Genomic DNA, 13,095 nt, shown 5'->3' on the forward strand with positions numbered 1-13,095 from the left:
AGAACATACGAATTACAAGTAGGCCATTCGGCCCCTCAAGCCTGCTCCGCCATTCGGTAATATGGCTGATCTGATTGTGGCCTCAACTCCACATTCCGCCTACCCCTGATAACCTTTGACTCCCTTGTTAGTCAAGAATCTATCTAACTCTGCCTTAAAAATATTTATTGACCCTGCCTCCAACACTCTCTGGGGAAGAGAGTTCCAGGGATTCACAACCCTCAGAGAAATATTTTCTCCTCATCTCCATCTTAAATGGGAGACCCCTTATTTTTAAATGGCGGCCCCTAGTTCTAGTCTCTCCCACAAGGGGAAACATCCTCTCAGCATCCACTCTCAAGGCTCCTCAGGATCTTATATGTTTGAATAAGATCACCACTCAATCTTCAAAACTCCAATGGATACAGGCCCAGTCTGTCCAACCTTTCCTCATAAGATAACCCCCTCATTCGAAGAATCAGTCAAGTGAACCTTCTCTGAATTGCTTCCAATGCAATTATATCCTTTCTTAAATAAGGAAACCAAAACTGTACACAGTAGTCTAGATCTGGTCTCACCAACACCTTGTACAACTGTAGCTAAATATCCCTACTTTTATATTCTATTCTCCTTGCAATAAATGACAACATTCCATTTGCCTTCCTAATCACTTGCTGTTCCTGCATACCAACCTTTCCTGATTCATGTACCAGGACACCCAGATCCCTCTGTACCTCAGAGTTCTGCAATCTCCCTCCATTTAAATAATTTGCTGCTTTTCTATTCTTCCTGCCAAAGTGGACAAGTTCACATTTTCCCACATTATACTCACTGTGCACCTCTCCACCCGTGCCCCTCTCCCCTTGTGCACCTGATGATTCCACTACAGCATGTCATCACTGTTATGGATGGGAGTGGACCTCCTCGTCTGATGTATTGTCAAAAATATCCAAGATGTCTCCTGTCCTGCCGGTGTTCCTATGAAATCCTCCTAACTTTTTCAGTATTCCTATACTGACATGAGGACAAGGGAGGTGCGGGTGTTGGTGGATGTGGCAGGGTGGGGGGTTTAAACCCCAGTTAAAATTTCAGCGTGTCAGGGACCTGACAGGAACCTGCTGATTTCCACACTTGAGCAGTGCTCATTTGAAAGTGTGTGGGAAACCCCTGTGGGACAGTCGGGCAGTAAGTGAAATGTGTAAACAAAAAAGAGCCTGACTAAAGGTTGAACTCTGCATTCTGGCATTAACTGCAAGAAGGTGGGTTTCGCGGGATGTGCGAAACTCACCAGGGTCAACAAGGCGAGAGCAGAGTGGGGATTGACGGAGCTGTGAAATTGACAGGCTGGAAAGCATTTAAATACTGATCCTGGACAACTGCTTTTCCGACTAAGTGATAGGATTTTGCTCACCGGTCTTGTTCTGAGAATTTGTCTTTTCTTTTATATTTCCAATGTATCGCAGCTCATTTCTGCCACGTTAAACTTACTGTCTTTGATCTGCACTTCCCAGCTGCCAGCCTTCACTGCAACATGGGAGCAGCTTACACAGATCTACCCTGAACCTTTGCTGAGGAACAAGAGAAGCAGAGCCAGCAACGCAGCCAGCTGCAGGAGCAACACCAGCAGCTGCAGGAACAACACCACCAGTAGCAGAATCAACACCAGCAGCAGCAGGAGCGACACCAGCAGCAGCAGGAGCGACACCACCGGCAGCAGGAACGACACCACCGGCAGCAGGAGCGACACCACCGGCAGCAGGAACGACACCACCGGCAGCAGGAACGACACCACCGGCAGCAGGAGCGACACCAGCGGCAGCAGGAACAACACCAGCGGCAGCAGGAACGACACCACCGGCTGCAGGAACAACACCACCAGCTGCAGGAACAACACCACCAGCAGCAGGAACAACACCACCAGCTGCAGGAACAACACCACCAGCAGCAGGAACAACACCACCAGCTGCAGGAACAACACCACCACCAGCAGGAACAACACCACCACCAGCAGCAGGAACAACACCACCACCAGCAGCAGGAACAACACCACCAGCAGCAGGAACACCACCACCAGCAGCAGGAACACCACCACCAGCAGCAGGAACAACACCACCAGCAGCAGGAACAACACCACCAGCAGCAGGAACAACACCACCAGCAGCAGGAACAACACCACCAGCAGCGGGAACAACACCACCACCAGCGGGAACAACACCACCAGCAGCGGGAACAACACCACCACCAGCGGGAACAACACCACCACCAGCAGGAACAACACCACCACCAGCAGGAACAACACCACCACCAGCAGCAGGAACAACACCACCAGCAGCAGGAACACCACCACCAGCAGCAGGAACACCACCACCAGCAGCAGGAACACCACCACCAGCAGCAGGAACAACACCACCAGCAGCAGGAACAACACCACCAGCAGCAGGAACAACACCACCAGCAGCAGGAACAACACCACCAGCAGCAGGAACAACACCACCACCAGCAGGAACAACACCACCAGCAGCAGGAACAACACCACCAGCAGCAGGAACAACACCACCAGCAGCAGGAACAACACCAGCAGCAGCAGGAACAACACCACCAGCAGCAGGAACAACACCACCAGCAGCAGGAACAACACCAGCAGCAGCAGGAACAACACCAGCAGCAGCAGGAACAACACCAGCAGCAGCAGGAACAACACCACCAGCTGCAGTAACAACACCACCAGCTGCAGGAACAACACCACCAGCTGCAGTAACAACACCAGCAGCAGGAACAACACCACCACCAGCAGCAGGAACAACACCACCAGCTGCAGTAACAACACCAGCAGCAGGAACAAGACCAAAACCAACAGGACCTCCAGTTGCCTTCTCTGCCACCTGCTGCTCCACAGGACAGAGGGGATGGACACAAAGCTCCAACTCACAGGGTGTGATACCCGTAACGCAGGGTTTACTAGTTGAGGATCAGCTTTCGGGACATGGCTGAACAACTGTGTTTCAGGAAACTCAAATTTCTCAGCAGATCAGTACCGATATCTGCAGCCTCCTAGAACAAGACCCACTTCCCAGTGGACCAGATAGGCATGCATCAAAGTCATTACAGCCCTCAATTTCTTCACCTTCGGCTCCATCCAGAGACCTGCCAGTGACATTTGCAGGGTTTCACAATCTGCTGCCCACAAGTGCATCTCCCAGGTGACTGATGCCATGTTTGCCTGGGCTGCCACTTTGCTACTGATGAAGCCAGTCAGAACAAGAGGCTCTCAGATCTGTGGATTTCAGCAAGTTCAGGGAGTCATAGATTGCATCCATGTGACCCAGATGCTCTCAGATAATCTGGAAATATTCATCAATCGAAGGGGATTCCACTGCAGTTTGTATGTAACCATTGGAAGATGTTCATATGACTGTGTAAGATTTCCAGGAAACTGCCATGATGCCTTCATTCTGTGCTAGTCAGGTATAACACAGATCTTCCCACTCCAAGCTGACCCAGGCTCCTTGGAGGCAAGGGATACCCCTAAGAACGTGGTTGATGACACTTCTGAGGACTGACACCCAGTAACCATACAACAGAAGTCACAGGAGAACAACAGTGATCACTGGGCAAGCCATTGGGCTGAACATATTATTCAGGCAGATTGACAGATCAGGGACCACTCTTCAGTATAAACCAGAAAGGGTTTTCAGAATGATAGGTGTCTGCTGTGCCTTGCACAATATTATGCTGAAGAGAGGGCTGAAGCTAATGGGCGGCAAAGGTGATGATTATGCTGCATCTTTGGAGGAGGAGGATTTGGAGGAGGATCAGCAGGGGGATCACCCTCTTGTGGGAAGGGGCCTACAGATGCACACCAACTAGCCTGTCAGATTGCCAGAACAGCCTGATACAGGCACAATTCAGCTAGCCTGAGACTGTGCAGCTATGTGACGCATCAGTGATGCCCCTACTGATCTTCCCAGCACAAAGTAACCCTTCCATTCACTGATACCCACACTTGTCTTCTACTCCTGTCATACCATTTACCTCAAGACAGATAACACTTGACAGGCAAGAGAGGACAATAGAGACTTGAGATAAAGTTTATGAGGCTTAACAATTACAATGAAATGGACACATTAAACACCCAAGTGATTTTCCTTGTAAACTACAAACACTATTTTCCTTTTTCTACTGCTTCTAAGTGATTCTACCCCTGTGGTTTCAGCAGAGCTGGAGACAGGCTGCTCCTTCCCCAGCTCTGACTGCTCAGATGCTCGAGGTGGACATTCTCTGGGTTTTGAAGCCTGTGAGGGACCCACCAAACACTGTCCCACCACCACCTGTGCAGGGGCAGACTCGGTCATCAGGGCAGGAGGCAGCATGTGGGGCTGACAGAGGGGGGGCGGGTGCTGGGGAGGTAAGGGGGAGGAATGGGAGCCTTGAGCAGAGTCCCCACATCCATGTACCCTTTCTCCATCTTCCCTCTCATGGCCCCACCTGCTCTTCCCTGCTAGCCTAGAGCTAGAGAGCTCTTCACTGCACTTCAGTGGGGAGGTGAATGGCCAAGGTGAGGCTTTCCTCCATCCTATTGAAACTAGCAGACTGAGTGAAGAGGCCATTGGTCAGGGCCAGTATGCACTGTGTACCTGCAGTGTCTGATGTTCCTTGCAGGTAGCTGCTCCTTCCATGGAGGTGGGCATCAGCACAAAGGCCTGAGACATCATGCTGAGACGGATCCCTCCAATCATGTGTAAACTCTCTGGAAATGCTGACAAAAGCTCACACATTTCCCACTGCTATTCCGCAAGTTCCCATTTTGTGAATGACCCCTGAGGATCCACGTCCAGCTGAGCAGAGCTAGGAGTGTCCTGCACCGTCCAATGGGGACTCTCCACAGCAATCCCTGTCTCCACCACCTGCTCACATGTGATGTGTGATTTACCATGTGACAACGTGATCCGCCTTGGAAGCTCCACTAAGGTGTGTGCAGGGGAAGGCTGGGGACGTCAGAGTGAAAGGCTTTCCACTTGCCTTTCCTGCCTGATGAAGTCATTGAATCTCTTTTGGCACTGTATCCAGGATCGTGGGACTACACTCCTAATGTTCACCTCCTCTGTGAAATCCAGCCGTTGATAGACCCCATGAGATAAACTCAATCTCATCTCCATTTCACTACAGAGCTTCCTGAACCCCAAGAGACCTGTGCTGAAGGCATTAAATCCAAAGGAGTGTTAAAATTAATGTAAAATTCCCTCTTTTCTATGTAATTATGATGTTAATTCTTGTGTTAAATGTTGACCCACCTGTCCGAATAATCGTAACAAATTATTCACGTGCAGCCAAATGGGTGTCAATCAAACCTGGAAATTGGAGCCGGGTTGGAGTCAAACTTCAGTTTTCTTTGATTTTTAGCTGACTCCATCCCACCAAATCTTAGGAGTTAAAATCCTTCCCCCCGACTCCCACTCTCAGAGGGTAGGAGGAAACTATTTAGGGGTGGAAATTCATCATGATGTAGGGTCAGGGGGTAGTTTTTGTGAGCTGAAAGACAGGGGTATTACTGAAGCAAGTAAAAGGGGTAAAATATTTATCTATACACCAGGCACTTACAGGCTGGCTTCTCAGCACAACACATTCCTCACTCACCACATCCCATTCCTCATTCACCACAACCGATTCCCCGCTCACCACATCCCATTCCTCATTCACCACAACCCATTCCCCGCTCACCACAACCCATTCCCCGCTCACCACAACCCATTCCCCGCTCATCACATCCCATTCCTCGCTCATCACATCCCATTCCTCGCTCATCACATCCCATTCCTCACTCATCACATCCCATTCCTCACTCATCACATCCCATTCCTCACTCATCACATCCCATTCCTCACTCATCACATCCCATTCCTCACTCACCACATCCCATTTCTCACTCATCACAACCCATTCCTCACTCATCACATCCCATTCCTCACTCATCACATCCCATTCCTCACTCACCACATCCCATTTCTCACTCATCACATCCCATTTCTCACTCATCACAACCCATTCCGTATTCAGCATAACCCATTTCCCACTCACCACATCCCAGTACCTGCTCACCACAACCCATTCCTCACTCGCCAAAACCTCATTCCCCGCTCACCACATCCCATTCCTCACTCACCACAACCCATTCCCCCCCTCACCACAACCCATTGCCCCCTCACCACAACCCATTCCTCACTCACCACACCTCTTTCCCACTCACTACTGTTAAGTCTCAATAGTTATTTAGAAATACAGACCGAAACTAAGACAGACTCCTTCAGACAGAGTTTTATTGCTTGTCATAAAGCTCTCCACAGACAGAACTAGTCTCAGCTGTTATCCCTTTTACTCTTTTGAGCAACCAAATAAACTAAATGAAAGAAAACGAGGGACAAAGTAAGAAGCAGCCCCTTAAAGGGGTACTGCAAAAGGAAAAACTAATAAGAACATAAGAAATAGGAACAGGAGTAGTCCATTCGGCCCTTCGAGCTTGCTTTGCTATTCAATAAGATCATGGCTGATCTTTTGTGTTTCAATTTCCACATCCCCATCTACCCCGATAACCTTTGGTTCCCTTGCCTAACAAGAATCTATCTACCTCTGCCTTAAAAATATTCAATGACCCCACCTCCACCACCTTCTGAGGTAGAAAGTTCCAAAGTCGCACAACCCTTTGAGAGAAAAACATTCTCCTCATCTCTGTCCGATAAGGGTGACCCCTAATTTTAAAACCGCGCCCCTTAGTTCTGGACTCACCCACAAGAGGAAACATCCTTTCAATGTCCTTGTCAAGGCCATACAGGATCTTGTATACTTCAATCAAATCATCCCTCACTCTTCTAAACTCCCGTGGAAACAAGCCCAGTCTGTCCAAACTTTCCTCATAAGACAACCCACTCATTCCTGGTATCAATCTAGTAAACAAAAACAGAAAATGCTGGAAATACTCAGCAGGTCTAGCAGCATCTGTGGAGAGAGAAACAGAGCTAATATTTCAAGTCTGTATGACCCTTCAGTGCTTTTATCAATCTAGTAAACCTCCTTTGAACCGCCTCCAATACATTTACATCCTTCCTTAAATAAGGAGACCAAAACTGCACACAGTATTCGAAGTACGGTCTCACCAATGCCCTGTATAATTGAAGCATAATATCTTGTTCAATCCCTCTCATAATAAAGGATAGCATTCCATTAGCCTTCTTAACTACTTGCTGTACCAGCATACTAGCTTTTTGTGACTCATGTACCAGAACACCTAGATCCTTCTGCACCTCAGAATTATGCAACCATTCTCCATTTAAATAATACTCTGCTTTTTTGTTCTTCCTGTCAAAGTGAACAATTTCACATTTTCCAACAATAAACTCCATTTGGGAATTTGAGATCTTTGCCCACTCACTCAACCCATCTATATCCATCTGCAACTTCCTCAAGTCCTCTTCACAACATACTTTCCTACCTATCTTTGTGTTATCTGCAAGTTTAGCTACCATGTCTTCACTCCCCTCATCTAAGTCATTGATGTAAATGGTAAGAAGTTGAAGCCCCAGCACAGACCCCTGTGGGACTCCACTCATCACATCCTGCCAATCCGAAAAAAACCCATTTATGGATACTCTCTGCTTTCTGCCAGCCAGCCAATCTTCTATTCATGCTAATATGTTACCCCCTACACCATGCGCTTTTATTTTCCGTATTAACCTTTGAATTGTCACCTTATCAAATGCCTTCTGGAAATCCAAGTACAGTACATCTACAGGGTCCCCTTTATCCACTGCACGTTGCTCCTTCAAAAAATGCCAATAAATTGGTTAAACACGATTTTCCTTTCACAAAACCATGCTGACTCTTTCCAATTGCCTTGAGCTTCTCTAAGTGCCCAGCTATAACCTCCTTAATGATTGATTCTAACAACTTCCCCATGACAGACGTCAAGTTAACTGGCCCATAGTTTCCTGTTTTCTGCTTCCCTCCCTTCTTGAATAGAGGTGTTATATTTGCTACTTTCCAGTCTGATGGAACCTTTCCAGAATCTAGCGAATTTTGGAAAATTAACACCAGCGCATCAACTACCTCATTAGCCACCTCTTTTAAGACCTTAGGATGTAGTCCATCAGGACCCATAGACTTGTCAGCCTGTAGCTTCATCAATTTGCCCAGTGCTGTTTCCCTAGTGATTTCAATTTCACCAAGTTCCTTTCTCCCGTTCACCTCCTGATTTGTAGCTATTACTGGAATGTTTTTTGTAGCCTCTATAGTGAACACAGAAACAAAATATTTGTTCACTTCTTCTGCCATTTCCTTATTATCTACTATTAACTCCCCACTGTCCTACCTGTAGAAACTCTTGCTATCTGTTTTTACATTTCTATCTAGCTTCCTCTCATACTTTAATTTCTTTCTCCTGATTAATCTATTAGTCATTCTCTGCCATTCTTTATATTCTGTCCAGTCATCTGTCCTGCCGCTCATCTTTGCAGAGCTGTATGCTTTTTCCTAAAGTTTGATGCTTTCCTTAACTCCTTTAGTTAACCACGGATGGTGGGTCCTCCCCTTAGAATTTTTCTTTATAATAGGAATGTACTTATTCTGAATATTCTGCAATATCCCTTTAAATGTTTGCCATTCCTCACTCACCACAACGCATTCCCCACTCACCACAACCCATTTCTCACTCACCAAAACCTATTCACCACTCACCACGCCCCATTCCTCACTCACCACATCTCAGTACAAGCTCAACAAAACCAATTCCCCACTCAACACATCTCACTCTTCACTGAACACAACCCATTCTGCACTCACCAAAACCCATTCTGCACTCACCACAACCCATTCTGCACTCACCACAACCCATTCCCTACTCATCACAAACCATTCCCTAATCAACACAACACATTTCCCTACTCAACACAATTCATCCAACTCACCACACCCCACTCCGCGCTGGCCACAATCCATTCTCCACTCACCACAACCCATTCTGTGCTCACTTAAAACCATTCCCCTTTCATCACAACATATTCCTCACTCATCACATCCTTTTGCCCACTCACCACAACCCATTCCCTACTAACCGCAACTTATTCCCCATTCACCACAACTCATTCTCCAATCACTACAGCCCATTCCGCACTCCCCACTCACCACACCACACTCCATGCTCACCACAACTCATTCCCCACTCATCAGAACCCATTCCCCACTCACCACAACTCATTCCTCACTCACCACAGTCTATTCCCCACTCACCACAGCCCATTCCCCACTCACCACAGCCCATTCCTCACTTACCACAACCCATTCGTCTCTCACCACAACTCAATCCAAACTCAACACAACCCATCCCACTCAAAACAACTCACACCTTACTCACCACAACCCAGTCTCCACTCACCACAACCCATTCCCCAATCCCCACACTCACTCCTCAGTCACCACAACCGATTCCTCACTTACCACAACCCTTTCTACACTAACCACAACCCATTCCCCATTCACCACAGGCCCATTCCCCACACACAACAACCTATTCCTCATTCACCACAACCCATTTGCTACTCACCACAACCAATTCCCCACTCAACATAATGCATTCCTTGCTCGCCACTCTGCATTCCTCACTCACGACACCTCATTCCTCATTCACCGAAACTCACTCCTAACTCACCACAACCAATTCCCTACTAACCATAGCCCATTCCCCATTCTCCACACCGCACTCTACACCGAGCACAACCCATTCCACATTCGTCATAACCCATTCCCTACTCGACTCAACCCATAACCCCACTCACCACAGCCCATTCCTGACTCACCATAACCCATTCCCCACTCAACATAACCTGTTCCTCACTCACCACTACCCATTCTTCATTCACCACAACCCATTCGTCACTCACCACAACGCATTTCCCACTCACCACACCCCATTTGTCACTCACCACACCCCATTTGTCACTCACCACAACTCATCCAAACTCAACACACCCAGCTCCCCATCCAAAACAACTCACATCACGCTCACCACTACCAATTCCTGAATCACCACAACCCATTCCCCACTACCCACATTCACTCATCAGTCACCACAACCCATTACCCACTCCCACAACCCATTCTCTACTCAACACACATTTCCGCTCACCACAACTCATTCCAACTCACCACACCCAACTCCACGCTGACCACAATCCATTCCCCACCCACCATAACCCATTCTGTGTTCACTTGAAACCATTCCCCTTTCACCACAGCACATTCCTCACTCATCACATCCTTTTCCCCACTCACCACAACCCATTCCCTACTAATCGCAACCCGTTCCCCATTCACCACAACTCATTGCCCATTCACCACAACGAATTCCACACTCCCCACACCACACTCCGTGCTCACCACAACTCATTCGCCACTCACCATAACTTATTCCCCACTCACTACTACCTATTCCACATTCACCACAACTCATTCATCACTCAACACCACCCATTCACCACTTACCACAACCCTTTCTGCACATACCACAACCCATTTCCCACTCACCGCGCCCCATTCTCCACTCACCACCAGCCATTAACCCTCACGACAACACATTCCTCACTCACCACATCCCATTCCCCACTCTACACAACCCATTTTCAAATCACCATAACCCATTTCCATCTCACCACAACACATTCCCCACCCTTCACAACCCATTCCCCGCTAACCGCAACCTATTCCTCACCAACCCATTCCTGAATTACCACATCCCATTCCCCTCTCACCACAACCCATTCCCCACTCAACACAGCCCATTCTCCATTCACCACTACTCATTCCTCACTTGCCACACAGCATTCTCAGCAACCACACCCAATTCCTCACTCACCAAAACTCATTCCTAACTCACTACAACCAATTTCCTACTCACCACAACTCACTCCTCACTTCCCACGACCTATTCCTCACTCACCACACCCCATTCCTCACTCACCACAACTCATTTCTCACTCACCACACACAACCCATTTCCCGCTCAACAGAACCCATTCCCCACTAATCACACCACATTCCTCACTAACCACAAACATTCCTCACACACCACAACCTATTCCTCATTCACCACAACTCATTTGCTACTCACCACAACCCATTCCCCACTCATCACAATGCATTCCTCACTCACTAAAACTCACTCCTAGCTCACCGGAACCAATTCCCCACTAACCATAGCCGATTCCCCACTCTCCACACCGCACTTTGCACCAAACACAACCCATTCCACACTCGACACAACCCATTCCCCACTCAACTCCACCCATAACCCCACTCATCATAGCCTATTCCTGTCTCACCACAACCCATTCCCCACTCACCACAGCCCATTCCCCACTCACCACAACTCCTTCCCCACTCAACCCGACCCATTCCCAACTCAACACAACACATTCCTCATGTGCCAACTTGCATTCTGACTCACAACATCCCAAACCTCTCTCACCAAAACTCATTTCTAACTCACCACAACTAATTCTTTACTCACCACAACACACTCCTCATTCCCCACACCCCATTCCTCACTCACCACATCTTAGTCCAAACTCAACAGAACCAATTCCCCACTCAACACAACTCACTCCTCACTCACCACAACCCATTCCCCACTGACCACAACACATTCCCCATTCACCACAACCCATTCCTTCCTCACCACAACTCATTCCCTACCCACCACAACCCATTCTCTACTCAACACAACACATTTCCTGCTCACCACAACTCATTCCAACTCACCACACCCCACTCCACGCTGACCACAATCCATTCCCCAATCACCACAACCCATTCTGTGCTCACCACATCTCATTCCTCACTCACCACAACCCACTCTATGCTCACTTGAAACTATTCTCCTTTCACCACAACACATTCCTCACTCATCAGATCTTTTTCCCCACTCACCACAACCCATTCCCCATTAACCGCAACCCATTCCCCATTCACCACAACTCATTTCCGCACTCCCCACTCACCACACCGCACTCCATTCTCACCACAGCTAATTCCCCACACCACATGCTATTCCCCACTCACCATAACTCATTCCCCACTCACTACAACCCATTGCGCATTCACTACAACCCATTCATCACTCACCACACCACATTCCCCGCTCACCACAACCCATTTCTCACTCACAACAAACCATTCTCCACTCGTCACACCCCATTCCTCACTCACCACAACTCAGTCCAAACTCAACACAACCATTTCCCCATTCAAAACAACTCACACCTCACTCACCACAACCCATTCCCCGCTCACCACAGCCAGTTCCCCACTCCTCACACTCACTCTTTGGTCACCACAACCCAATCCTCAATTACTAGGTCCCTTCCTGCACTCACCACCACTCATTCCCCACTCACCACAGCCCATTCCCTACTCACCAGAACTCATTCCACCCTCACCACCTCCCATTCCCCACTCACCGCAGCAAATAGCCAATCAACACAACCCATTCTCCATACCACACCCCATTCCTCACTCTCCACAACCCATTCCTCACTCACCACAACTCACTCCAAAACTCCACGCAACCAATTCCCCACTCAACACAACTCCCTCATCACTCACCACAACCCATTCCCCACTCCCAACGCTCTCTCCTCTATCACCATAACCCATTCCCTACTCACCACAACTCATTCCGCACTCATCACAAATCATTCCCCGCTCACCACATCTCATTCCCTTCTCACCACATCTGATGCCCCGCTCACCACAACCTATTCCTCATTCATCACAACTCAGTCCACACTCACCACAACCAATTCTTCACGCAACACAACTCACTCCTCACTCATCACAAGCCGTTCTCCACTCAACAGAACCCATTCCGCACTAACCACAGCCCATCCCCGACTCACCACAACCCATTCCTCACTCACCACATCTCAGTCCACACTCACCACAACCAATTCTTCATGCAACACAACTCACTCCTCAATCACTGCAACCCGTTCCACACTCACCACAGCCCATTCTCCACTCACCACAACCTGTTCCGCACTCACCACAACACATTCCCCACTCCACAACCCGTTC

At 48.4% G+C, this 13,095-nt stretch overlaps 1 protein-coding gene across 1 annotated transcript in view; it reads left to right on the forward strand.

Moving 5' to 3' along the window:
• Positions 1-13,095, forward strand: part of LOC144692047 (uncharacterized) — a 48,503-nt gene that overhangs the window by 15,133 nt on the left and 20,275 nt on the right. Inside the window, exon 3 of the mRNA XM_078560603.1 lies at positions 1,491-2,911. Coding sequence (XP_078416729.1) covers positions 1,491-2,911 — 1,421 coding nt within the window. The remainder of the gene's footprint in view (positions 1-1,490; positions 2,912-13,095) is intronic.

This window comes from Cetorhinus maximus, chromosome 16 (genome assembly GCF_964194155.1).
Source record: "Cetorhinus maximus chromosome 16, sCetMax3.hap1.1, whole genome shotgun sequence".
In the NCBI taxonomy this organism is placed as follows: domain Eukaryota; kingdom Metazoa; phylum Chordata; class Chondrichthyes; order Lamniformes; family Cetorhinidae; genus Cetorhinus; species Cetorhinus maximus.